Source organism: Vombatus ursinus, unplaced genomic scaffold (genome assembly GCF_900497805.2).
Source record: "Vombatus ursinus unplaced genomic scaffold, bare-nosed wombat genome assembly UNPS02014779.1, whole genome shotgun sequence".
Classification (NCBI taxonomy): Eukaryota; Metazoa; Chordata; class Mammalia; order Diprotodontia; family Vombatidae; genus Vombatus; species Vombatus ursinus.
The window spans coordinates 8,755,954-8,780,105 of NW_020954557.1; the positions used below are offsets into that span (position 1 = coordinate 8,755,954).

Genomic DNA, 24,152 nt, shown 5'->3' on the forward strand with positions numbered 1-24,152 from the left:
TTTATGATAGATGCATTGAAAATTTAGTATTATTGTAGTACTTCTGTACAGTATGATAATACCTCATTCCTTTTATTCTAGATGCCTGGAATGATGTCTTCAGTCATGCCTGGGATGATGATGACTCATATGTCTCAGGCTAGCATACAGCCTGCTTTACCGGTAATCTTTTCAAAGTTTATTTGATTCGGTATTATAAAAAGAAGTTTATTTCAGAAACAGTATTTTAGAGTGCATATGGAGTAACATATACATACATGTTAGATATGTACTCTAAAAACAAATTTAATTTTTGCTTTTTCGATAATTTTAGAACATCCTATTAACCTTTGAAAAAAGTTTGTCTGAATTCCAGTGTGGCATGAGGATTACAGTGAACTTATGTTTAATAGATATTAAAGTTTCTACTTGTATTGAGACTAAATTATATTTCTTGAGCTTTTTCTAATAAAGAGTACTTTACCGTTTAACTCAAATCACTATAGTGAAATCACTTACTTAGGTTCCCTCCTGACACAATTTTGTTCAGGAATGGCATCCCTACCATTGAGGGTAGAATCCATGGTTATTGCATTGAGGCATTGTAACAGGAGTTGAAGGGATGTATAGGATTACATTTCATGAAAACAGGAAAAAGTGATAATCACATATCACAACAGTTTAAAAAGTGATGTCCTGATAATCATCTTCTGAGTTTGGATAATGCAAATATTCTATTTTATAGAAGAGGAAATTAAAGCTCAGAAGTGTTAAATAGAATTCACCTAAGTAGAAAATTACATTATCTTTTCTCAGAAACTGTGGTAGCTAAATTTAAGCATGAAAATTAAAAATTTATCAACATGAGATCATAGACTTAGGAAGGAAGGACATAAATGAGCATTTATTAAGCACCTGCTATGTGCAAAGCACTGTGCTAAGCACTTTACAAATATCTCATTTCATCTTCACAGCAACCTTGGAAGTAGGTGCTATTATCCCCATTTTTCAAATGAGGAGACAGACAAATAGGTCTGTATAGGTTAAGGGAAGCACTGGTATCTGAAGCTAGATTTGAACTCAGATCTTCTTGACTCCCAGGCCCAGCACTCTGTCCACTGTTCTGTCTCACCGTCTGACTTCTACACCTGGAAGGTCATATAGTCCAGCTCCAGCGTAAGAGAATATTGAAGCCTAAGGGGCTTACATAATTTGCTTAAGGTCACACAGGCATTGTCATTCAGGATTGATTCTGGAACCTGTGCTTTCTGAAGGTTGCATATTGACTTCAAAAACCGTAAACGTGTTCTATTGCATTTTTTTATTTATTTTGTTAAATATTTCCCAATTACATTTTAATCTGTATTCTTCTATGGTCCAAATTTTGATATCATTACACTCTACCACACTACAGTCTAATTAGTTTGCCATTCTGTTTTCTACAGCATTGGCTGTTGGTTAACAAGTGTAACTGTTGGGACAGATATTAATTTTGAAATGTAATTAATAGTTTTTATAAAATATAGAACTTTTGAAAAATGCGTAGATGTCTTCTCCCACGTCATCATCCTGTTTAAAAAAAAAAAAACTTACAGGCCTAGGTAAGTAAAGTATTTACCCTGAAAAGAACAGTAGTTTTCAAAATAAAATGTTTGTATTCCTACTGTGTATGTGGGCATCAAAGAGTTGTAGTTTTTGAAATGTTTGATTTGATGGCATTTTTATAGAGATTACCTTGGAAACCTATATGCAGTTGGAGGCAATCTAGTGTTCTATTAAGAATTCATAAACTGTACATAAAATACTATGCTTTATCAATTTTATTTTTTATTCTTACAGCCAGGAGTAAACAATATGGATGTAGCAGTAGGTATGTAATATCGGTTTATTAATGGGAAAGAATATAATTTATGAGATTCTTAACCCAATCTTATAAATGATTTTTTTTAAAGGAGTAGGTTCCTTCAATATTTTTAGTAAGTGAAGGAAAATTGTATCACTTGTCACAAATTTTTTTGCAGTGACTATTAATATAAGATGCTATATTAAATAAATAAGTAATTTTTAGTGTTATGTTTATACTAATGTATTCTGTTTTGGGACTTGGAGAAAAATAGAATCGTTTTGGAAAAAGAAAATAGAATCCTTTCATCAGTGGACTTTAAATTACTTTATCAGAAGTTAAAATGCTGTATTAAATGGGTTCTATTTATTGTCATTAGAGCAGATGTGGAGTCTGGAACAAAAATTAGAAGTAACATCTCATATAAAAGATAAAATGTTCATTCTGCTAGATGTTTTTAAGATTGACTTTTGCAGGGATTTTGAGATAAAGGCATACATCTATAGCTAAGGATGTCTTTGTACAAATTCATCATTTTTATAAAAAATATTCATTTCTTTTATTTCATTGAAGCCCAGGGAGGGAATTGAAGTGACTAAGGTTGAGGACGTGGGAAAGGAGTATTGAATGAATTAAAGTGCAGGGCGGGCATCAGTGCATATTGTACTGCATGAGCAGTACTTCTGCCACATAGTAGTGAATGCAGTGTGGAAGTAGGGTAACTTTTTGATCATCTGTGGAAATGAGAAACCAGGAGAGCATTGGTAATTGAAACTCCCAAACCTCATTTTATTCAACAGTTTCAACCTCCACCTTTTTAAAAATACATTTTAAAAAAGGCCAACGTCTCCAACTGCATCCGGGACCATCTCCAGTGATCCTGATCTATATCTTGCCACTGGACCCAGATGGCTCTGGAGGAGAAAGTGAGGCTGGTGACTTTGCACAACCCTCCCTCACTTAAATCCAGTTCACTTGCAAGTCATGGCATCACCTTCCTGATGTCATGGTCCTCTTAGAGAATAAAGGACAAACAACGACAAATGGCAATGTTTAACTGCCATGCATTTGTAGTTCTGTTTCTTCTTCTTGTCATTGTATCTACAATTAGCAGCAGGGCAATTTCCCTGCCTTTTTTAGTTTTTAATCTGCTATAACCTATAGAAAGTAAACTTATTTATGCACAGTTGATAATTGTGAATCGTTAGACTCTGGGTGAGATGCCTCTAATGATATAATAGCGTACAGTTAAAAATACTTTGTAGTTTACAAAGCAGTTTCTTCCCACTGACACTATGAGGTTAGTAGTATTACCTCCTTTTTATGGATAGTTCAGGAAGCTGAGGTTTAAAGTGGTTGACTTTGACCATGGTCACACAGCGTGTAAATTGCAGAGCTGGGACTAAACTTAGATCTGATGATTCCAGGTCCAGTACTCTTTCCACTATGCCATGCTGCCTCTACTGTGAAGTAAATTTGCATGGGTGATTTTAACTGCTTAGAAACCTTTATTTTGTTGTGTTTTGGGTAAGTGAGGTAGTACTGTACTTGTCAGTTGTTTGGTCGTATTCTGGAGAGCAACAAGTTAGCCAAGGGTAGACAGTCTTAGAAGGAAGCAAAGGGTTTTAAACGATAATTGTCGAAATATGGTTCAGAGTTCAAGGGTAGTTAATGGAAAATTTTTAGAATGAATTGAAAACTAAAGTTTCAGAAGTCATTAGTTGCTGGAAGTCCTTAAACTACATTGTTTTATTTTGGAAGGAGAGAGAAGAAAAAGAAAAATGTCAGATGGTATGGTATTGGGGGAGGAGAGGACAGATTGGAAGAAAAAATAATTTTACAATATGTGACAGGTAATATTTAGAAAATTATTTTGACCAATTATAAGAAGTTGAATTTAGAGATGGTCTCTGGTTTGTGCATGACTTTATATCAATAATGCTTTTGATCTTTATGGATGTTAATTGTGTAAGAGAATTATTTTAATCACTTGATAAATATCCATTTTTTGTTTTTTAGGTGCAACATCTGGCACACAAGTAAGTAAAAATCTAAGGCTTTGGGATTTATTTAAACTAGATGTGCCTCGATAGTTTGATATTTTGTTTCACTACTCATTTCTTGTCCCCTTTTAGAAGACTAGCTTTTACTCCTAAGATGTGACCCTTTGCTTCTTTCATTGATAAAATGTCAATTTTTTTAGAGCCAAAGGTTTGAGAACTATTGAAAAATTGTATTATTAACTCTTACGGTATTTTTTGTTAAACTTTAAGATTGAGCTTGGTTAGTGAGAAAAGAGTAGGTTGAATAATGGAAATTGTCATTTGAAGAATAGGGCTCTTTTTTAAATTGCTACCATTTATTAGTGCATATAAATTGGTCGTTTAAGTCTAAAATTGAGCCTCAATTTTAGAACCTCAGTAGAACCCTCCCTCCTATAGCTATCAGCTTCTTAGGGTGCAGGAATCAGCTTAAGATAACTATTGTTTTTGCATTAAGTTATGAAATGTTCTTTAGTATAGAAAAAACAGTCAGCCTGTATGCTGGGTTGATTTTATGCCCTAAAAAAGAGGTAGAAAGGCAGCGTGGCATAGTGCATAGAGAGCCTGTCTTGGCATCACGAAGACCTAGTTTGTACTGCCTCTGACACGTACTAGATGTGAGACCCATGGGTAAGTCCCTTGACCATTCTATGCCCCAGATAGCTCTTTAAGACTTTACAGAAAGGTTGCTGATCTGCAGTGCTGGAGGAAGTTTCAACACTGGGAGTTCCATATACCAATGAAGTCACATATATCAGTAGAGTCGTACGGCTAGACAAAAATAAAATAGTATGTGTTTGAGTTGACATTTTTAAGAGATTGGGCCTGTTTTTGGTTCTTTAGACTCCAACTTGACTTTTCTTCCTGTGTGTCTAGATTTTCTTCCCTGGTGTTTGGTCTTAACAAAATTTTCTCTTTGTTTTGTAGTCTTTGTCATTTTTTAGTTGTCATTTGCAAGATGGTAGAGTAATGACTCATTATCTACTTACATGACTTAATAATGTTAATAATATATGTCTCTAAAGTTTTTGAGTTTGATCCCCAACATAGTAGTTTAAAATACAACTAAATGTTTGTATTTTCTCCTAGAATGATATAAGGATTACTGAGAAAAGATTCTTAGATGCTCTAAATTACTGTCTAAGTGGGGGAGTAGTTTGCTTAATCTCATTATTACTTTGTCCTAACTAGACAAATTGTTTCTTTCTTATTCTTTCTGCAGTTACTTGGTGCTCATTGATTTAATAGAGGGGTTGGGGGTGTGTGTGTGTGTGTGTGTGTAAAATTCTTTTTAGCAAAAGACTCTAGCAAGATCCATTTTCTGACACAGGGAGTTGTGATTTGTATTGTTTAAAAGCTACTACAAAGAATAGGTTGTGTCATATAGTGAGAAGACCATTGGGCTTGGAGTTAGAAGGCAAGGGTTTGAGGTTCTGGTTGTGCCACTTTCTATATGATCTCTGGAGGTTTCTGAGACTTTCAGGGTATTACTTTTCTCATCTGTAAAATGAGAGAAGTTGAATTAAATGAACTATAAAGTCCATTGCTGCTCTTAACCATTCTGTGGGATTTTCACTAGTGTTCAAATGTTAGATTTCCGTTATAGACAATTAATGATAGACTTCAACCAAAAAAAAGTTAATGTTATTTGTTTGAAAAGTTATGTGCAATATTTTACATCTTACCCTTTTCATATTGGAGATAGGAACATTTCTTTTTTCAATTTCCAGCTTGAGCTTTTTTCAACATTTGCTTATACTCATGTCCTTTGAAATTTGAATCCAAAACATACAAAATACAATGTTAACACAGCTATATAAAATACAATGTTAATAGAAATCATATGTGTCCTCTGTTTTAATATTCTAGACATTAACTATAGCAGAAGTTCTCAACTTGGGGTCCAGAAACTTTTGAAAACATTTTTAGAAGTCTATTTCAGTATCATTTATTTTCTTTGTAATACTACAAGAAAGGGATCCATGATGCACAAACAAACCTCCTATAGAAGATAATAAACATCTCAAATGTTTGGCCTTTTGTTTTTTACTTGGTTGTATCGGAAACAGAATAATTTGAGGGACTCAGAGTAAAGCTGAAGTTTATGCTATATACAAGCCCAAATTAAAAGAATGTCTGCCTCCTAACAAAGTCTGAGTTTTGAAGCCGACATGACTCCAGTGGGGAAGACACAGTAGATCGCTTTAGAGATAATGCAGCAATAGAGAATTATAAAATATTATCAGAGACTTTTAAACTTGTCGTGCGTAATTCTTGTTGACCTGGCCTGGAAATGAAGAGATTTCAGTGTATGAACTTATAAATCAAGATTTAGGGGAAGATCCCTGTGTTCTTCTCTAGATTATTGGGGATTGTGCCCAGTTTTGATCAGTTTAGTTAGCTACATTGTAATTCCATAGCAATTTCTATTTGTATTTCAACTTTCTATTTGTATTTCAGCATGTTCACTTAATACAAGTTTCAGTTGAATTCATCACTTGTGACAACCATAGCCTCTTGGCTGTAGAGATTGACTAAACCCTAGGATCAACTTTAGGATGTCAGTTCTATGAATTTTCATCATAACTTTTGGAACATTTATGTTGCCTGCTGGTGCTGTAAAATGTTCTTTGTTGGATAGCAAACATTGCAGATGATTATAAGTTTGGATCTATCTAAAGCAGCATTATTTGTTTCTGAAAATAAGCCATTGAATTATATCATGATATAACTTTGCAAATTTGATGCATTCACGAGTGAGGAATAGGTTAAAGGAAAGTTTACACATTAACAAATTTTGCATCGTAGTCTTATTATTGTTCCTATGGAAAATGGTCTAGTAGGATTGTATAATGTTCTAGTAGGATTATATTACGTATGTATAATATAAAAATCATACTTGGACATGAAGCTGACCTATATCTGGTTCAATTTGACTCTTATGTGATTTAACTGTTACATACTAGTATTAGCATACACCGTTATTCCATCTCGGTTTAATATAAAATTTTTAAGTGAAATATCTTAGGATCATGGCTTCTCTGATCCCTTCCAGCTCAAAAAACTTATCTGTTCCCCTTCCTCGTTTGACAGTGAGGAAATTAAGGTCAAGAGTGAGTAAATGACTTAGACCCTATCTCTTTAATAGCATAGCAAAATAGTGTGATAATGAAACTAGAACTAGTATAATAGTCTTTTCTAGATACCACTTCATCTTGCAAAACCTTTGCCTCCTATGTGTCTCTTCCTTCTCAACATGTTCACTTAATACAAGTTTCAGTTGAATTCATCACTTGTGACAACCATAGCCTATTGGCTGTAGAGATTGACTAAACCCTAGGATCTGCTCCAGTTCATTGATCCTCTTATTTTGTGGTATCCAGAAATGGATAAAGTACTCCAAATGTGACTTGAGGAGCACAAAATGCAGTAACTTTTAGTTACCATGCCTTGATCTGAGAGTCTATTAAAACTCTCAAGTCTTATTTCTTATGGACTGATTTGGTGTCAGATAAAGTTTCCTCCTACCCCTCCTCCTTTACTTGTAGAAGAGGATTCTTGGAAGGAATAATTTAATTTATTCCCCTCATTTGCAGATTAGGAAACTGAAAACCAGAGAAAAAAACTCCCCAAATCACATAGTTAAGTAATATCAGTCTAGTCTTTTCAAATAGAAAAATGTTAAATTAATTAGCATATAAGCCAACTTTTTAAAGCTCAATGTTAAGAAATTGCTAATTGATTACTAAGAGGGCTGATCAAATGTTAAAACTCCTTTGAGAAATGATTAGAATGCAATACTGTCTAAAATTCATGGGTCTGGTGCTGATATTTAAAGCAGTTGACATATGTAAAGAAGTTTAACTTATTAAGGGCTTTAAAAATTATGTAATATTCTACATCAGTTCATTTTTTCCTATGGAAAAAACATTCCATCAGAACAGGAAAGAGATGTGAAGGAGAGAATTATTTCAGTAGCACAAGATATTTTAAGTCTTAAACTTTTGTGGCTAAATATGAAAATATTTAGGAAAATAACTCAAAATATGTTAGTGATTTTTATAGGCATCTAATTTCTCCATGGATACTAAGATTACTTTGGTTTTTAGTAGTTATACCATATCTGTTCATACCGAACTTATAGTCAATGAAAACTCCTTAGATCTTTTTCATATGGGCTCATACCATGTCAGATTTTCTTCTACTCCTCTTCCTATACTTCTGTGGCCCATTGTTTGGAACATAAAAGTGTACAAATTACTGGTTTTTGTAGAGCCAGAGACCTAGAAATTCTTATTCTGTCATACATCCCTAGTCATATGTATATTTAATTAGTATGCTTTCAATGACTTCATCTAAATACTTGATTAAAATATTAAATGACGTGGAGGTCCATGGCATTTAATTAGTGACCTGTGTACCCTAGTTTATGTTGATTCATTGATAAGCACTTGTTGGGTATAGTTTTCAAACCAGCTACCAGTATTCTTTTTTTTTTTTTTAACCAGTTCTCTTAATATTATCATATGGCCTATATTTCTCTGCTTTGTTAAGGAATGGGCCTGTGTTTTGTTATGTATATAGAATACTTTTGATATATTAGCATAATTTTAGACTTGACATTGGAGAATATGAAATTAATATCAGAATGATATTAAGTATTAAATATTCTGGCTGTGATTTCTAAGACTTGTAAAAGAATATAATTTTAACTTGGATTAATCTTTTTTTTATCACTTTCAAAAAATCCCATTTTTTAGTTTCTAATTGTCTTGTTATAATATAATGTCTTCTAAATGATTTAACTTGCCAGAATATTCCAGTATTTTTCATGTTACTGGTGGAAGACATGGCAGTAGCAGTCAATTTTCATGTTTATTATTAAAATGCAGCCCTCTAAGGTTCCAGTCAGTTCACACAGTTATCAGACTCTCCTTCATACATTTATTATTTTGTGAAAAGTTTGTCACTAAGTATCAGTATCCTGAAGTACCGTACAATTCTTAAAATATTTTTAAACAAAGTGCAAGATGTAATTTACTTCATTGTTTAACAGGTTTGAAGTATGTAGATTTATCAGTGCTACTTTTTGATTACAAAAAGATAGTTACATAGTTTTAACTAGTGAGCTCTTAGATAGAAATACTGTGCGTGCATATATATAAATGGCACTTAAAATTAATCACGAATTTTACTTTGTCAGGCCCAACAGAAGAAGAACATTAATCTTTTTTGAGGTCTTAATTTGAATTTAGTTGCTTCATGTTGACTTTATTTTTTCTTCAGAAATCAATGTGGACTGAACATAAGTCTCCTGATGGAAGAACTTACTATTATAACACAGAAACAAAGCAGTCTACCTGGGAAAAACCTGATGATCTCAAAACACCTGCTGAGGTAAATATTGTATCATTTTGGTTTGGCATCATCTAGGAAACTGAAGTAAGATAGTATATGGTGGTCTATCATATTGATGAGGGTGAGGAAGAAGATATTTCCTAGATACTTAACCACCTAAGAATAATGTTTAGCATCTTTGCCACCCTGAACACTATTAACTGTTATTTTTACTAAATCCCTTTGTGTTTTCACAATTAGAGGTATACTGTAGGGGGACAAAGACCCTTATTAGAGAGAAACTTAAATCTGAAATGACCACAAGATGGGTATGTTTGTTTCTTTGTATGCTGTTAAGCTTCAGAATTGGATCGTATATATACCCCCTTAAAACCCTACCCTTTCCAGAACAAGAAATTAAAAATGAGAGGAATTGAGGCTGCAACTTAGAATCCCAAGGTTAGAATTTTTAGCAGTTTTACATAGCAAAATCTGGTAGTCTATGCTTTTAATAACTAGAAGTTTGTAGTGGGCTTTTTTATGAATAAAAAAATACAAATATGACCATAAAAAGTAAAGGGGCCTTAGTGTATAAATTATTCACTTTTATCAATGAACACTAACTTTAAAAAAAAGTATGCAGATGCAATATAGAAAGGGAGCATAAACATCTTTGGCTAGACTTCTGTATACTTTGTGACTGATAAATGACTAGTTAAACATACTTCAGAAAACATGCCTATACAATATTGAGGAAACTGGTAGAAATGACATTTTCTTAAACTGAATCAGAGTTATATCTTTTTTTTTTAACACAAACTAGTTCAGATTGGTTGGTTTCTTTTAATTATTCTCAAAGTGAAAACTACAAGCACAGTTGAACCAAAATTTGCTTCAACTATTTCATATATCAGTACTTTAAATATACTCTTCATGCCTCCATATCACTGATGGTTGGCAAGTCTTTAATTTCTATATTTCATACTCATTTTACCTGAGATATGTTATGATTAATATTTTTAAAAATCAGAATTTTGCATTAAAAATTGTGACTTTAAATATCAATTGTATGTTGTAGTTATTATTGTTGACCAAAAATGTTTTTTCCCATTAGCAATTATTATCTAAATGCCCCTGGAAGGAGTACAAATCTGACTCTGGAAAGCCTTATTATTATAATTCTCAAACAAAAGAATCTCGTTGGGCCAAACCCAAGGAACTTGAGGATCTTGAAGGTAATATAGAATGGTAACTTTTCTAAATTTTCTTCTCAGATTTAAGTCTTTCACAATGAATCATCCCCTCTTTAGGACTATATAAAGGTGATAATGTTAAAAGTCAAATGATTGGAATTATTTTAAATAGTGTAACAGTTTTGTGGGATATTATTTTTGTTGTTGCTGTAGATCCCAGTTCTATAGATTAAATAGATTTTTATTTGATTCCACTGAAACTAGGATACCAGAATACCATTGTTGCTGGAAGTCTTATTACAAAATCAAACCTGCATGGTGAGCTGCTTTGATAATTCACTTTCTGTCATTACTTTTCTATAGTTGTTCACTAACCATGATTTGGGTAACTCTTCAGTGAAAAATCCAAAACTTAAATAATACCATTCCCATTAGAGTTATATTAGAAATGAGCTTTTATTTCTTTTGAAATTAAGGGTGTTGTTATCACATGAGCAATATATTTTTTAATTTACTGAAGATAATCTGTTATTTTCTTGCAAATCAAGTAAAACTAAAAGCTAGATTCATGTCAGTTTTAAGGTTGTTTTCCATTATTGGACAGATTCACTGGGCAAATTGACTATAAATGATCATATAGTAAGACCTGACAGACTTTTAATTTGATACATTTTTTCACTATGAAATTCAGCCCTTGTTTGTTTCCTAGTGATGGTATTAACAAATGAACCAAAATGAAAGAAACTAAATCTACTTTATGCTCTGGGAATATTGTAAGAAATGGCATATGTGATTTGAAGTTAGATCCCCTCACTTCTAACATAATGTTTCAAGATAGCATTTTAACATTTTAGGAAGTCATAGAAGAACCATTAGGAAACTAAAGTGCAGTAATACCTCACTTATCCAGGCACTTCAGATATTCAAAATTTTCTTGAGAACTTGACAGAAAGCAAACGTCTTCCCAAAACAACTAGAACAGAGTCTGTTCACAAAAGCTTATTTTAATTTTAAGAATATTCTGTATACCAGGCCTGCACAAACATATGGCCCATGGGCCACCTGACATCGTTTGGCAGACCATATGTTGTGCAGGCCTGCTGTATACAGACTCTTATTTGGATATAATTCAAGCAAACTTAATCATATAATTTTTTCCTCTTTATAGCATATTGTGGTAGGGTAAAGAGAGCAGAGTGGGTAGGGAGAGAAGAGATGATTTGTGTAGTTTCCAATGTGGAAACTTCAACTGGAGTACTTAAGAGATGTGACTTGGTCATGACCATATAGCTAATATGTGTCCAGGTTAAGACATCAGTCTCCTTAACCTCGTTGTCTTTTTAATAGCCGATTATTAGGCTTATGATATTTCTGGCACATTGCCTGTCTTTCAGAAAGCCAACAACCATAGCAGTACCTTTATTTAGGATTACTACACACTGCTTCCCCTCGTTTATAAATACTATTCTCCAGCCAAACTATCCTACTTCCTGTGCCCTCTACACAACATTCTGTCTCCTGCCCCTGCAGTTTTGTCTACATAGGCTTCTCCCTGTTCTTGGAAGTGTACCCTTCCCCACTTTTGCCTCTTGGAACATTCCAAGGCTCAGTTCAAGTGCTACTGTCTACAAAAAACCTTTCCTAGTTGCCTTGTTAAATGTTACCCAACCTTTACCCTCAGCCCCGGTTAGTTTATATACATTTTGTTTCCGTGTACATGTTTCCATTCAGTAGAACCCAATTCAAGGAGAGGGTACTGTTTCATTTTTGTCTTTGTATTCCTACTGCCCAATGAAGTGGTTGCCACATGATAGGCACTTATTGAAATGAGTTGAATTTAATTGAATTTGCTAATTAGGTAAGTGGTTATTAAAGGCCTGCATATCGAGTGCAGCAAAGGAGGAGATATGAATTAAAAAAAAAAAACAGATGACCGCAAAATGCATCATCATTCATATACCTTCGTATACCCTGGTAGCTTTTGAGGGCCTGCCTCTATTGCAGCATAGTACATCAATTAAATTCATAGTTATGATCCTGAGTTATTAGGTTTTCATATGTTCTGTTTCAGAAAGACCGAACTTAAAAAATTCCATTAAAAAGTTCAGATCCTATGTAGGAAATCTGCATTTTAAGGAATACTATATAAGGAATGATACTGGATAAATGAGGCGTTACTGTAGACTTTTAGAGAAAGAGCAAAAGTTGAAACAGAATACAAAATTTCCATTATTTAAGAGTAAAGAGGAAATAGGGACTAAAATTGGCCTAAATTCCCATGTTGCTTATGAGACTATGATTGTTTCTCATGACATTGAAAAGAAGAAAGCTAATTTCTAACAACTTTAACCTGAGTGGCATTATTTAGGTTTTAGATATCTTTAATTCTAACCTATCTACTGCGCAATCCTAGTATATGACCTCCAGATTTCATAGTAACTTGGGTTAGGATTTAAGCAATCAATTCTTTGATCCCTAGGAAAATAGTACTTCTCTTGTCCTAATTATGCAGGTTAAGACATAACTGGTTTATGGGCAGTAGAAACAGAGATTGGGAAATCACTGGGGTTTGGAGAAGCCCTTAATGGATAATGTAATTTCTACATTAGAACTTTGTGGTGAACCAACTGTTGATAAAAGTAGTATAGTTTACCTAGTGAGGTTTCTTTGTTCCTTTCTCTTTAAAGTCTTTCAGCAACATTTAAAGTAGCCATCAATGGATTAATTTTCTTTTTCTTTTTTAAACAGCCATGATCAAAGCTGAAGAAAGCAGGTAGGTGCTCAGTAATGTTATAGATCTGTGGGCACTTATGGTGTGCCTTACATGTGAAGATGCCATTACTGGACATTATTCTAAGTAAAACATTTATGTTCTAGCTTTACATTTGCTTTTGTAGTATGTAGGTGTTTATTATTAGCTTTGCCAAATTGGGCAGCTTTAAATTCATTTGGAAATTTTATTGTTTATTAAATTAAAGAGTGGCATCCTGCTAGATGATACTTCTGTAGAGCATAGAAATCTTGATAGCCTACTCTATAAATTATAGATGACATTTTTGGTCCTATATGCCTTTGAACGGCCTTGAAAATTACATTAAAATCACCTTACAAATTTATCAGTAATTTACACACTATTTTCAAACAGATTTTCATATCTTCTCCAATTCTCTTGGAGAACGCATCAAGTCATTCAGATTTTTATTTTTTAGGTTACATTTCATGGTTATTGAAAGTGTGGTGCGTTATTTTGTGAATGGAGGTGATTTGGTGAATTCTTGGAGACCTAACCTTGGTGCATTTGCACCATTGCTCTCCCTCCCTCCTTTACCCCTGAATCCCATTCCTGCTGCAAACCATAGTGGTTTGCTTCTTATGTAATATATAATATTGAAGTAACAGTGCATTCTTTTTTTCTTTTTAAATGTACTTCACAGTAAAGAAGAATCAACCACAACATCAGCTGCCCCAGTTCCTACAACAGAAATTACAACTACAATGAGCACTATGGCTGCTGCTGAAGCTGCAGCTGCTGTTGTTGCTGCTGCAGCTGCCGCGGCTGCAGCAGCTGCCGCAGCCAATGCTAGTGCTAATGCTGCCATATCAACTCCTTCCTCCATTGTTGCTTCAACTGCACCAATTGTCACTGAGCCTGAAGTTACTTCCATTGTTGCTACTGTCATAGATAATGACAATACAGTAACAATTTCAACTGAGGAACAAGCACAACTTGTTACACCTATTGTTCATGAACAAAGTGCAGAAGTATCTAGCAATGTACCAGAGGAAGCGTCAAAGCAGGAGGCTTCAGTAGAGTAAGTTGGTTTTATGTGGTACCATTGAGGTTCATAATAACTAGACCAGATATAGCAGAACCAGATTCTAGCATTTCAAAATTTTAAGACCATATCTCCTCTCTTCCCTCCTCATCCTTCCCTTCCCCCCACCAAAAAGGTATCCATTAAAAATCTTCAGTAAGTGGAATGTGGTAATTTACATTCTAAGGGTAGAATTGGAGATAGATCAGCTGATACTGCACATATACTATCAGTGTCAGCACTTCAAACTAACTCATCAGCAACATGGTAGAGTTTTAAAATTGTAAGGCAATTAAATTGAATAGATCAACTAGAAAAACTTATAACCTAAAAACACACTAGGTAAATGGGAGGGGGAAATTGGAAATAGGGAAGAGAAGGAGATGGTGTAGAGCAGTACTTCTTAAACTGTGGGTCATAAAATACAGTTTTAAGAAGTGTTGAAGGGGTCACAAGTGAAAAAAGTTTAAGAAGCCCTGGTATAGAGAAGGGACTTGAAAGAGTAAGAGAAAACAGAGGCAGTTGGCAAGAAAGCATGCTGATAAGAATCAGTCTTTAAAAAAAAAAAAGCTTGCTTAGAAGGTCATAGCATCAGTGCATGCCCAAGTTTCTCCCTTGCCGACCATAGTGTTGCCCATTGAGAATTGCTTTACCTAATGGTGTTCTCACTTGTCAGATTCATAAAAGAAAATTATGTTCCATATATTTAATGACACAGAAGAGTACTAATACTTTTGAAAGCTTTCAACAAGGCGAAAATAAAAAAGGCCATTGTTGGCCTATGGAGGCAGTGTGCCATAATGGATAGAGCATTGAACTTGGAATTATAAGACCCAAGTTCAAGTCCTGCTTTAGCCACTAACTGTGATAATGCACATGTCACTATTATTATTATTATTTTTACCTCTTACTTTATCAGAAAAATGATTAGGTTGTTCTTGATAGCCTTTAAGGTCTTTCCACCTTTAAATCTATGAGAATAAAGAAAACTGATACCCCAAAATGTGAAGTATAGTAGCTAGAGACTTAGCCTCAGTATCAGGAACACCTGGGTTCAAGTTCTGCCTTTGATGCATCTTAGCTATTTAGTGACATTGGATCTTTCAGTTCCCCCAGGCAACTCTTAGGATTATAAATTGCAGAATATTTATAGATACAGATTTCTAGTGGGAATTTCCTCACAAACAATGAAGTCTGAGGCCCATGACAAAAGATAAAAACCTGATCAAATATTTACTAATGGAATGTCTAGTGCTTTTCCTAATGAGGGCAATGATTTTTTTTTCTAGGAATAATAACATTTTAATTTTGTTTCTTGATTTCATAGTTACACCCCTAAAAAAGAGGAAGAAGATAGTCAACCTGCTAAAAAAACATATACTTGGAATACAAAAGAAGAAGCAAAGCAAGCTTTTAAAGAGTTATTAAAAGAAAAGGTATTTCATATTTGATCTCTATTTGAATATTTTTGATGGTGTTTTATATTACAAAATAATTACAGATTTCTTAAGTTATTCTTTTTTTTATTAATTTATTTTGATTTATCAATAATCACTTCCATATGCTTTTGAGTTGAAAATTTTTCTCCCCCTTCCTCCTCACCACCCTCCTCAAGACAGCACACAGTCTGATATAGGCTATACATTTACATTCATGTTAAACATATTTTCACATTAGTGATGTTGTAAGTAGAAATTAAAACCAATAGGAGGAGCCATCAGAAAGAGGAAACAAAACTCAACAGAAGAGAAGAAAAAAAAATAGCAATTCAACTTCCATAGTTCTTTCTTTGGATGTGGATAGCATTTCCCATCACAAGGCCTCTGGAGATGTCTTAGATCCTCGTATTGCCATGGTATAGAGCAGCACTTCTTAAACTGTGGGTCATAAAATACAGTTTTAAGAAGTGTTGAAGGGGTCACAAGTGAAAAAAGTTTAAGAAGCCCTGGTATAGAGAAGAGGCTTGAAAAAGTAAGAGAAAGTACTAATACTTTAAGTTAAGTTTATCAATATTAGTCATCGCACAACGTGGCTATTATTGTGTACAACGTTCTCTTGGTTCTGCTCACTTCACTCAGCATCAGACCATACAAGCCTTTCAGGTTTTTCTGAAGTCGGCCTGTTTGTCATTTCTTATAGCACAATAGTATTCCATCACATTCATATACCACAACTTGTTCAGCCATTCCCCAATTGATGGGCATCCTCTCAATTTCCAATTCTTTGCCATCACAAAAAGAGCTGCTATGAATATTTTTGTACATGTGGGTCCTTTTCCCATTTGTATGATTTCTTTGGGATATAGCCCTAAAAGTGCTATTGCTGGGTCAAACGGTATTATGCACAATTTTATAGCCCTTTGGGCATAGTTCCAAATTGCTCTCCAAAATGGTTGAATCATTTCACAACTCCACCAGCAATGCATTAGTGTTCCAATTTTCCTATATCTTCTCCAACATTCATCATTTTCCTGTTTTGTCATGTTGGCCAATCTGATAGGTGTGATGTCGTACCTCAGAGTTGTTTTGATTTGCATTTCTCTAATCAGTAATGATTTAGAGCATTTTTTTGATATGGCTATAGATGGTTTTTAATTTCTTCATCTGAGAAATGCCTATTCATATCCTTTGACCATTTATCAATTGGGGAAAACAAGTTACTATTTTAAAACTGTTCAATGCCTTATTTTAGAGCTACTTGAAGACATGTAGTTAGTAATAATATAACCCTAGAAACAGGACTGTGTTTCTTTGTCCTTTTGAAATAATGTACATTTTAGTATGTACTATATCTTAGACACTATTTTTCCTGCACATGGTTTTTTTGGGGAGTGGGGGGGTCCAGGATGAGGCAGTCAGGGTTAAGTGACTTGCCCAGGGTCACACAGCTAGAGCTAGTAAGTATCAAGTGTCTGAGGCCAGATTTGAACTGAGGTTTCCCTGACTCCAGGGCTGGTTCTCTTGCACAAGTTGCAGAGATGGTAGAATTAGAATAGCAAAGCTTGTTTCAGCACTTGAGCTTGTCTTGAAAAATATTTTTTAGAAAATAGTGCAATTTTATGATTTCATCATTTTGAAGATGTGCTTCTCTTTCTATTTTAAATATATATAAAGAAAACATTTCCATATAAGAAGGTAACAAAAAACAGATATTTTAGGTTAATATCATAACTATTAATATTCCCACTTAAATTATATAATTTATCTTAACAGCGAGTACCATCTAATGCCTCGTGGGAGCAAGCAATGAAAATGATTATTAATGATCCCCGATACAGGTAGTACTTTTCTTTGTCTACATTTCCTTGGAAATTCAAGTTTAGAATACTTATGTTAGTTTTCTTGAAAATTTAATCATTCAAAAACAGAACCTGACTTAATTCTTTTGGAATTTTGTGAAGTAGTTTGATTATAGTAGAAGTTCCTTTAAACTATTTTAGTGGATTAAGCATCGAGAATTGAATGTGCTTAGGACTACATGGTTGTGTTGGGTTTTTTGTCTTTTATTTGTTTGTTTTTAATGGTGTTTTTGTTTTTTGCTTTTTTGGTGAAGCAATCGAAGTTAAGTGACTTGCCTAGGGTCACACAGCTAGTTAAGTGTCATGTCTCTGAGTCAGGATTTGAACTCAGGTCCTCCTGACTCCAATGCCAGAGCTCTATCTACTGCACCACCTAGCTGCCCCTTAATGTTTTATTTTTTCCCCCAATTTCATGCAAAAACAATTTTGAACATTCATTTTTTTTTTTTTAATTTTGAGTTCCAAATTCCCTTTCTCCCCCACTCCCCCTCATTGAGAAGGCAAGCAATTTTGTATAGGTTATGCATGGGCAGGCTTGCAAAACATTTTCAGATTAGTCACGAGGGTGTTTTGTTTTTAAGATCCTTCATATTTTACTTTTCATCAACAGTAACTACTTATTTCCTCCATTGTGTGGTATTTTGTGAAGCATAGGCTTTATTTTCCCTTTCTAAAGTTAATATTATAAGATTTTTTTTCTTTTCCTTTTCAGTGCCCTGGCAAAGCTTAGTGAAAAAAAGCAAGCCTTTAATGCATATAAAGTCCAGACGGAGAAAGAAGAAAAAGAAGAAGCAAGATCAAAATATAAGGAAGCTAAAGAATCCTTTCAACGGTTTCTTGAAAACCATGAAAAAATGACTTCCACAACCAGATATAAGTAATTTCTCAAAATGTTTTTTTTTTTTCACTCCATTTTTTCCATTTCAAGCTATTTGTTTCGGTTTCCAGGGGAAATAATTCTTAAGCACATTTATACTTAAAAATTTACATATAGACATGTACAAATTACATTAATTTTTAACTTAAAAGTGCCTACATAAATTCTTAGGTATGCAAAATCATTATTAATCAGAGCATTAATTTAAAATAATAAATTTTAAAATATTATGACATTATAACAATAGACATCAAATGACAAGGCTTAGTAGCATAATTTGCACATTGAGGAATTTGCTGAATGCCAACTTTTTTTTTGACATGCAGAAAAGCTGAACAAATGTTTGGAGAGATGGAAGTATGGAATGCAATATCTGAGCGAGATCGTCTTGAAATTTATGAAGATGTCTTGTTCTTTCTTTCAAAAAAAGAAAAGGTGATTTTTTTTTCCTACCCATCTAGAGTTCCCTGTTTCTTTTGCTGGGTTTCAGGGTCTTCTTTTTCCAATAATACTGAGCTTTTAACTTCTTAGAAGTAGAATACCTTTGTTGGAGGGCGGGGATTCATATTCACACACAAACCAGTTAGTTAAGGCTTAAGTGCTTTCTATGTGCCCATAGTGGTGATACAAATAGAAAAGGTAGCCACTCCCTACACTTGAGGAACTTTTTTCTTTTTTTTTTTTTTAAATGAATTTACTATTTATTGGGGCAGCTAGGTGGCACTGAGTTTGAGTACCAGAACTGGAGTCAGAAAGATTCAGCTTTCAGAATTCAAATCTGACCTCAGATACTTACTAGCTATATGACCCTGGGGAAGTCACTTAATCTTGTTTGTCTCGATTTCCTTGCCTGCAAAATGAGCCAGGAAAGGAAATGGTAAACCACTCCAGAATTTTTGCAAAGAAAACCCCAAATTGGATCATGAAGAGTTGGACATGAATGAAAACAACCTGTTTGCCCAATATGTACTTTCCCCCATTTTCCTCCCAGAAAGCCATCCTTTATAAGAAAGAATTTAAAAGAGGAGCAAAAACAGTAAAACCAACCAAAAGATAACCAAGTCTGACATTTTTATACAGCATTCTCTGTATAAAATGTATACAGTTCCATGTTGATAGTTCCCAACCTTCATAAAATACAGGGGGTTGCTTTTTCGTGTCTTCTCTTAGGTCAGTCTAGGTAATTGTTAATTTCACAGCATTAAGTTTTAATTTTGTCTCTGTTTTACTTTTTTACATGGTCATGTATATTTCATTTTCATTGTTCTACCTTATTTTTTTATATAAGTTCACGTAAGTGTGACCTTGCTTCTTTGTAGTCATTATATGCATCATTCCTTACAGGGTGGTAATATTACTTCCCATTCATGTAGCATAACTTTTTTATTCCCCAGTCAATTGACATCTACTTTGTTTTCGATTCTTGGCTACAACACATAGCTGCTATAAAAATTTTGGTATGTGTCAATGACCTCTTGGGAGCATACACATAATAGTGGGATCTTGGGTCTAAAGGTATTTTAGTCACTTTCTTAGCATAATTGTAAAGTGCTTTGAAAGGAAAAGGAGGGAAGGGAAAAAAAATTTATATAGTGACTGTTTGTGCCAGGCACTGTGCTAAACATTTCATAAATATTAACATTTTGTCCTCACAACAACCTTCTGAGTTGCTATTATTACCCCCATTTTACAGATAGGAAACTGAGGCAAACAGTTTTAATGACTTGCCACAGGCTCATTAAGTATCTGAGGCTGGCTTTTAACCCAGGTTTTCCTGGCTCCTCTGTGCCACCTCACTAGTTTTCTGAATGAGAATACCTATTTCTTAGTAACACATGAGACCTGTGTGGTAGAACACAGAAATTATTTTAGCATTTCTGCCTTTTTATACATACTAAAATATTCATAATACTTTTTGTATTAGCAAAGAACTTAAAAACAAAGTAGATGCCAGTCAACTCAGGAATAGCTAAAATAAGTTGTCCTACGTAAATGTAAACCAAAGATGAAAGTTTAAATCTTGAAAATTATAAGAAAAAAAACTAGTGATATTCAGATTAAACTGATTCTTTTTAAAAAACTAACAAAAATTGACAGACTTCTAACCAACCTGGTAGAAAAGAAGAGGGAGCAAAATCATATTAACAGTAAACAAATAGAAAATGAACAAAGTGAAATCATAACAGAAAAGGAATTTTAAAAATCAACCTTCTATTCAGAGTTATATACTACTAAAACTTAGAATTTTTGTAAAAGAATTATCAGCAAAACAAATTATAATCAAATTTCAGAAAAGAAATTAAAATAATGTTAAAGGTGCTATGGGGGAGGAAGGAAGAATATGCTCCTATTTGCAGAATTCTCTCAGACTTTTAAAGAAAAATTAGTACCCATATTACTAAACTGATTCTCAAAAGTCGAGAAAGAAAAAACGTCCACCAAATTTATTTAGTGAGATATATACTGAAGCCAAGAAAGGGTAAACCAAAGAGAAAGAGACCAGTATTTATGCCGGGCATGCAAGTATAATTCAATGCTATGAAAACACTTAACAATTAAAATAAATTAAAAAAAAAAAACAACAACATGGTCATAGTCATATCATAGAGTAAAAGCTTTATTTTAACAATATTTTTTACGCAGAATACTGTGTTTTTGTTTTTGTTTTTTTATTTTAGTTTTAGGCAATTGGGGTTAAGTGACTTGCCCAGGGTCACACAGCTAGTAAATGTCAAGTGTTTGGTCTGAGGCTGGATTTGAACTCAGGTCCTCCTGACTTCAGGGCCAGTGCTATATCCACTGTGCCACCTAGCTGCCCCCTCAGAATACTTTGTACTAACATTTTTGCTTGTTTATATATCAGTAAAAAGGAACATGTAGTGTTCTGGAAGGACTAATGGAGTCATGAAGGACTTAATGGTTTGTTATGTTGAATAGTCTGACAATTATGGAGCATCTGAGTTTTTAAAAAGATTCTTTGTGGTTGATGTATCAGTTGGTTTGTTATAAGGGAAGGTTCATTGACAAGGGATAGGTCAGTACAGAAATGATGGCAAAAGCAAAATGTAGCAATGAAACTTATAAAAATAAAATTGTTCTTTGTATCTTTCTTGGTAGGGGCCTTTTGCACATAAATAACAATATTTTTTGGGTAACTGAAAAGAGACTAGTTTTTGAAACTTGTAAGTACACAGTCCTTTTTGTAGACCATTCCACAACATAACCTCCTGAATAGGAAATACCTAACCAAAAGTTGTTAGGTATTTTTTTTGAAGATAGTTTATAAATAGTTCACTCTTTAATTTTGATAACTTGGCAAGCAAGGAACAACTTACAAGCTTTCATGACAACATAAGGGGTTACATAGTCCAAGAAACTTGACTTTGGACTGCAGTTTTAAGATAGTAATGTAGTCCTTGTCATGAGTGAGGATAGAGATTGAATAGCCCCAAATAAGACAAAGTGAGGAACTGAGTTAATGATGCTTAGAGGATTACCTGAAGAATCCATAGAACAAGTTAACTTGAGTCTGAACCTGATAATATAAAAATGTTAGCTAACATTTAGATGGTGCCTTAAGATTTGGAAAGCATGAACTCATTTAATTCTCATCATTCTGTGAGGTAAGTGCTGTTAATATCCCCATTGTATAGATGACTAAGCTCAAGCATACAGTGGTTAAGTAACTTGCCTAGGGTCACAACAGCTATTAAAAAGTCTTAGGCTGGTTTGAACTCTTGTCAACCTAACTCCAAGTCCAATACTCTGTTGAAGATATATGTAAGGAGATAAGGTGTAACCCTTACCCTTATTGTGAATGCTTCAAATTTCCCCAAAAAACCCAAAACAAGAACATTTTTTCATTGAGTTGGCTAATAAATTACATATATTTGAAGACAAACGTAGCAGTGACTCTTTGACGTCCGGATATCATTTACTTCTGCTTATGTGTTTTGATACTGTTGTTGCAGGAACAAGCAAAGCAGTTGCGAAAGAGAAATTGGGAGGCCTTAAAAAATATACTTGACAACATGGCTAATGTTACCTACTCCACTACTTGGTCTGAAGCCCAGCAGTATCTGATGGATAACCCTACCTTTGCAGAAGATGAGGAGCTACAGAGTAAGGATAATCAAGAAATACTTTTGTAGAAACCCAGCAGTTTTAAAAAGAGGATTTTCTAGAAATAAGTGAATTATTTTTACTTGGCATGAGAGATTTGTAATTTAACACCTTATAATATACAGTGGCATACAAAATAACTGGGGTAAACCTTACAACTTTATATCTTTGAAAAAACTTAATATGTAATATGTCCTTTTGCTGCAGTCACATGATTTGTCAATTTTACTTCACAAGATTTTGTCACATCCTTAATTCATCATGAAACCTTATTTTCAACATCTTGAATATTAACTCTGCCTTTGACAAACAATCCATTTTTCCAAGTCTAACCTGTGTGATCATAGGTTTTAATCAGGCAAGTTTCCAAGTCATTGAAGCCTATCTGTTCTTAGATACGTGTCTTTCTTGACCTGATGTAGGATACAAAGTCATCTTGTAATATTTTGTCTCCATTTAAAATTTTTGTGATTTGGAACAATTCTGCTTCTCAACATCTGTTCATCATTTTCTCTGGACAAATGTTCCAAGCTCACTGAAAGTTTAAAATACTTTTTTTTTTCCAAAAAACTTTTTGAGGGCTATTTTACCGTCTGATATGATGCCCATCATCAGTTTCTGTGCATTATCTTACCCAATGATAATTTTTTTTTATTCATACCAACAATGTCTGTTTTTACTGGTCTTACAGCTGTGCTTTTAACTTTAAGAAGCCTATACTGTTCTGTTATAGAGGACTCAGTAACAAGTTACCCTTCCAGTAGATAGAGCCCTCTGAAAGTGTTTGGTTTTTTTCCTAAGAGTTATTCAGCTGTATTGTAATGCAATAGACAGTCAGTTGTTGACATATTTCTGCACACCAACAGCTCTGCAATATCACTAGTAGTCATTAAGTGTGCTCATTAGAGCATAATTAGCATATTTCCTTAGAGTACTACCCAGTTTTAAAAACACAATAAAAGACAGCATTGAAACATGGCTGCATGGTACAAAATCCAGCACTCAGATGACAGAGGTAACTAAAGGTGGGGAACCCAATTCAAAGCAGCTTCATTTGATCAGTGCCAGCCTTCTGTTAGTAGAAGTACTCATATATGACTATTGCTATCATAAATGAAACCATTTCAAAGTTATTGTTTATCAGGAAATAATTTGGACAGCACTATAAGTTGTCCATTTCTAGAAAATGTGTTAATTATTCCTAAAATGGAAACTTTCCAAGACAGAAGCCTTGAAATTGACTAAAATACTCCTTGTCAGTTGTAGGTGAATTTCATTGATCATTCACATTTATTACCCCACAATTTTGATTTCCATAACCTTAAGTTTTGTTTTTTCCTTTGTCAGACATGTTAGGTCACTTTTTAAAATTTTATTTTATTTTTTTTTTTATTTTTTTAGCTCGGCAGTGGGGTTAAGTGACTTGCCCAGGGTCACACAGCTAGTAAATGTTATGTGTCTGAGGCTGGATTTGAATTCAGATCCTCCTGAATCCAGGGCCAGTGCTCTATCCACTGCGCCACCTAGCTGTCCCATGTTAGGTCATTTTTTAAAAGGAAGTCCTTATTGTATAGCATTTTATTGACAGGAAATTAATCTTACTTTCCTTACTCAAGTAGTTATGTTTAAAGCATTTTTTTCCTCGT

The 24,152-nt window shown here is 33.9% G+C and overlaps 1 protein-coding gene across 9 annotated transcripts in view; it reads left to right on the forward strand.

Moving 5' to 3' along the window:
* LOC114045868 (pre-mRNA-processing factor 40 homolog A) overlaps positions 1 to 24,152 on the forward strand; it is a 57,259-nt gene that overhangs the window by 20,244 nt on the left and 12,863 nt on the right. For 5 of the 9 annotated variants that reach the window (XM_027866036.1, XM_027866037.1, XM_027866040.1 and 2 more), the window contains exons 3-15: positions 82 to 162; positions 1,819 to 1,849; positions 3,842 to 3,861; positions 9,151 to 9,261; positions 10,316 to 10,436; positions 10,659 to 10,712; positions 13,143 to 13,167; positions 13,829 to 14,206; positions 15,537 to 15,645; positions 17,422 to 17,486; positions 18,220 to 18,384; positions 18,711 to 18,819; positions 22,356 to 22,506. In XM_027866036.1, the coding sequence (XP_027721837.1) occupies positions 82 to 162; positions 1,819 to 1,849; positions 3,842 to 3,861; positions 9,151 to 9,261; positions 10,316 to 10,436; positions 10,659 to 10,712; positions 13,143 to 13,167; positions 13,829 to 14,206; positions 15,537 to 15,645; positions 17,422 to 17,486; positions 18,220 to 18,384; positions 18,711 to 18,819; positions 22,356 to 22,506 (1,420 nt within the window). The remainder of the gene's footprint in view (positions 1 to 81; positions 163 to 1,818; positions 1,850 to 3,841; positions 3,862 to 9,150; positions 9,262 to 10,315; positions 10,437 to 10,658; positions 10,713 to 13,142; positions 13,168 to 13,828; positions 14,207 to 15,536; positions 15,646 to 17,421; positions 17,487 to 18,219; positions 18,385 to 18,710; positions 18,820 to 22,355; positions 22,507 to 24,152) is intronic. The other 4 variants (XM_027866038.1, XM_027866039.1, XM_027866043.1 and 1 more) reach the window with 1 other exon arrangement.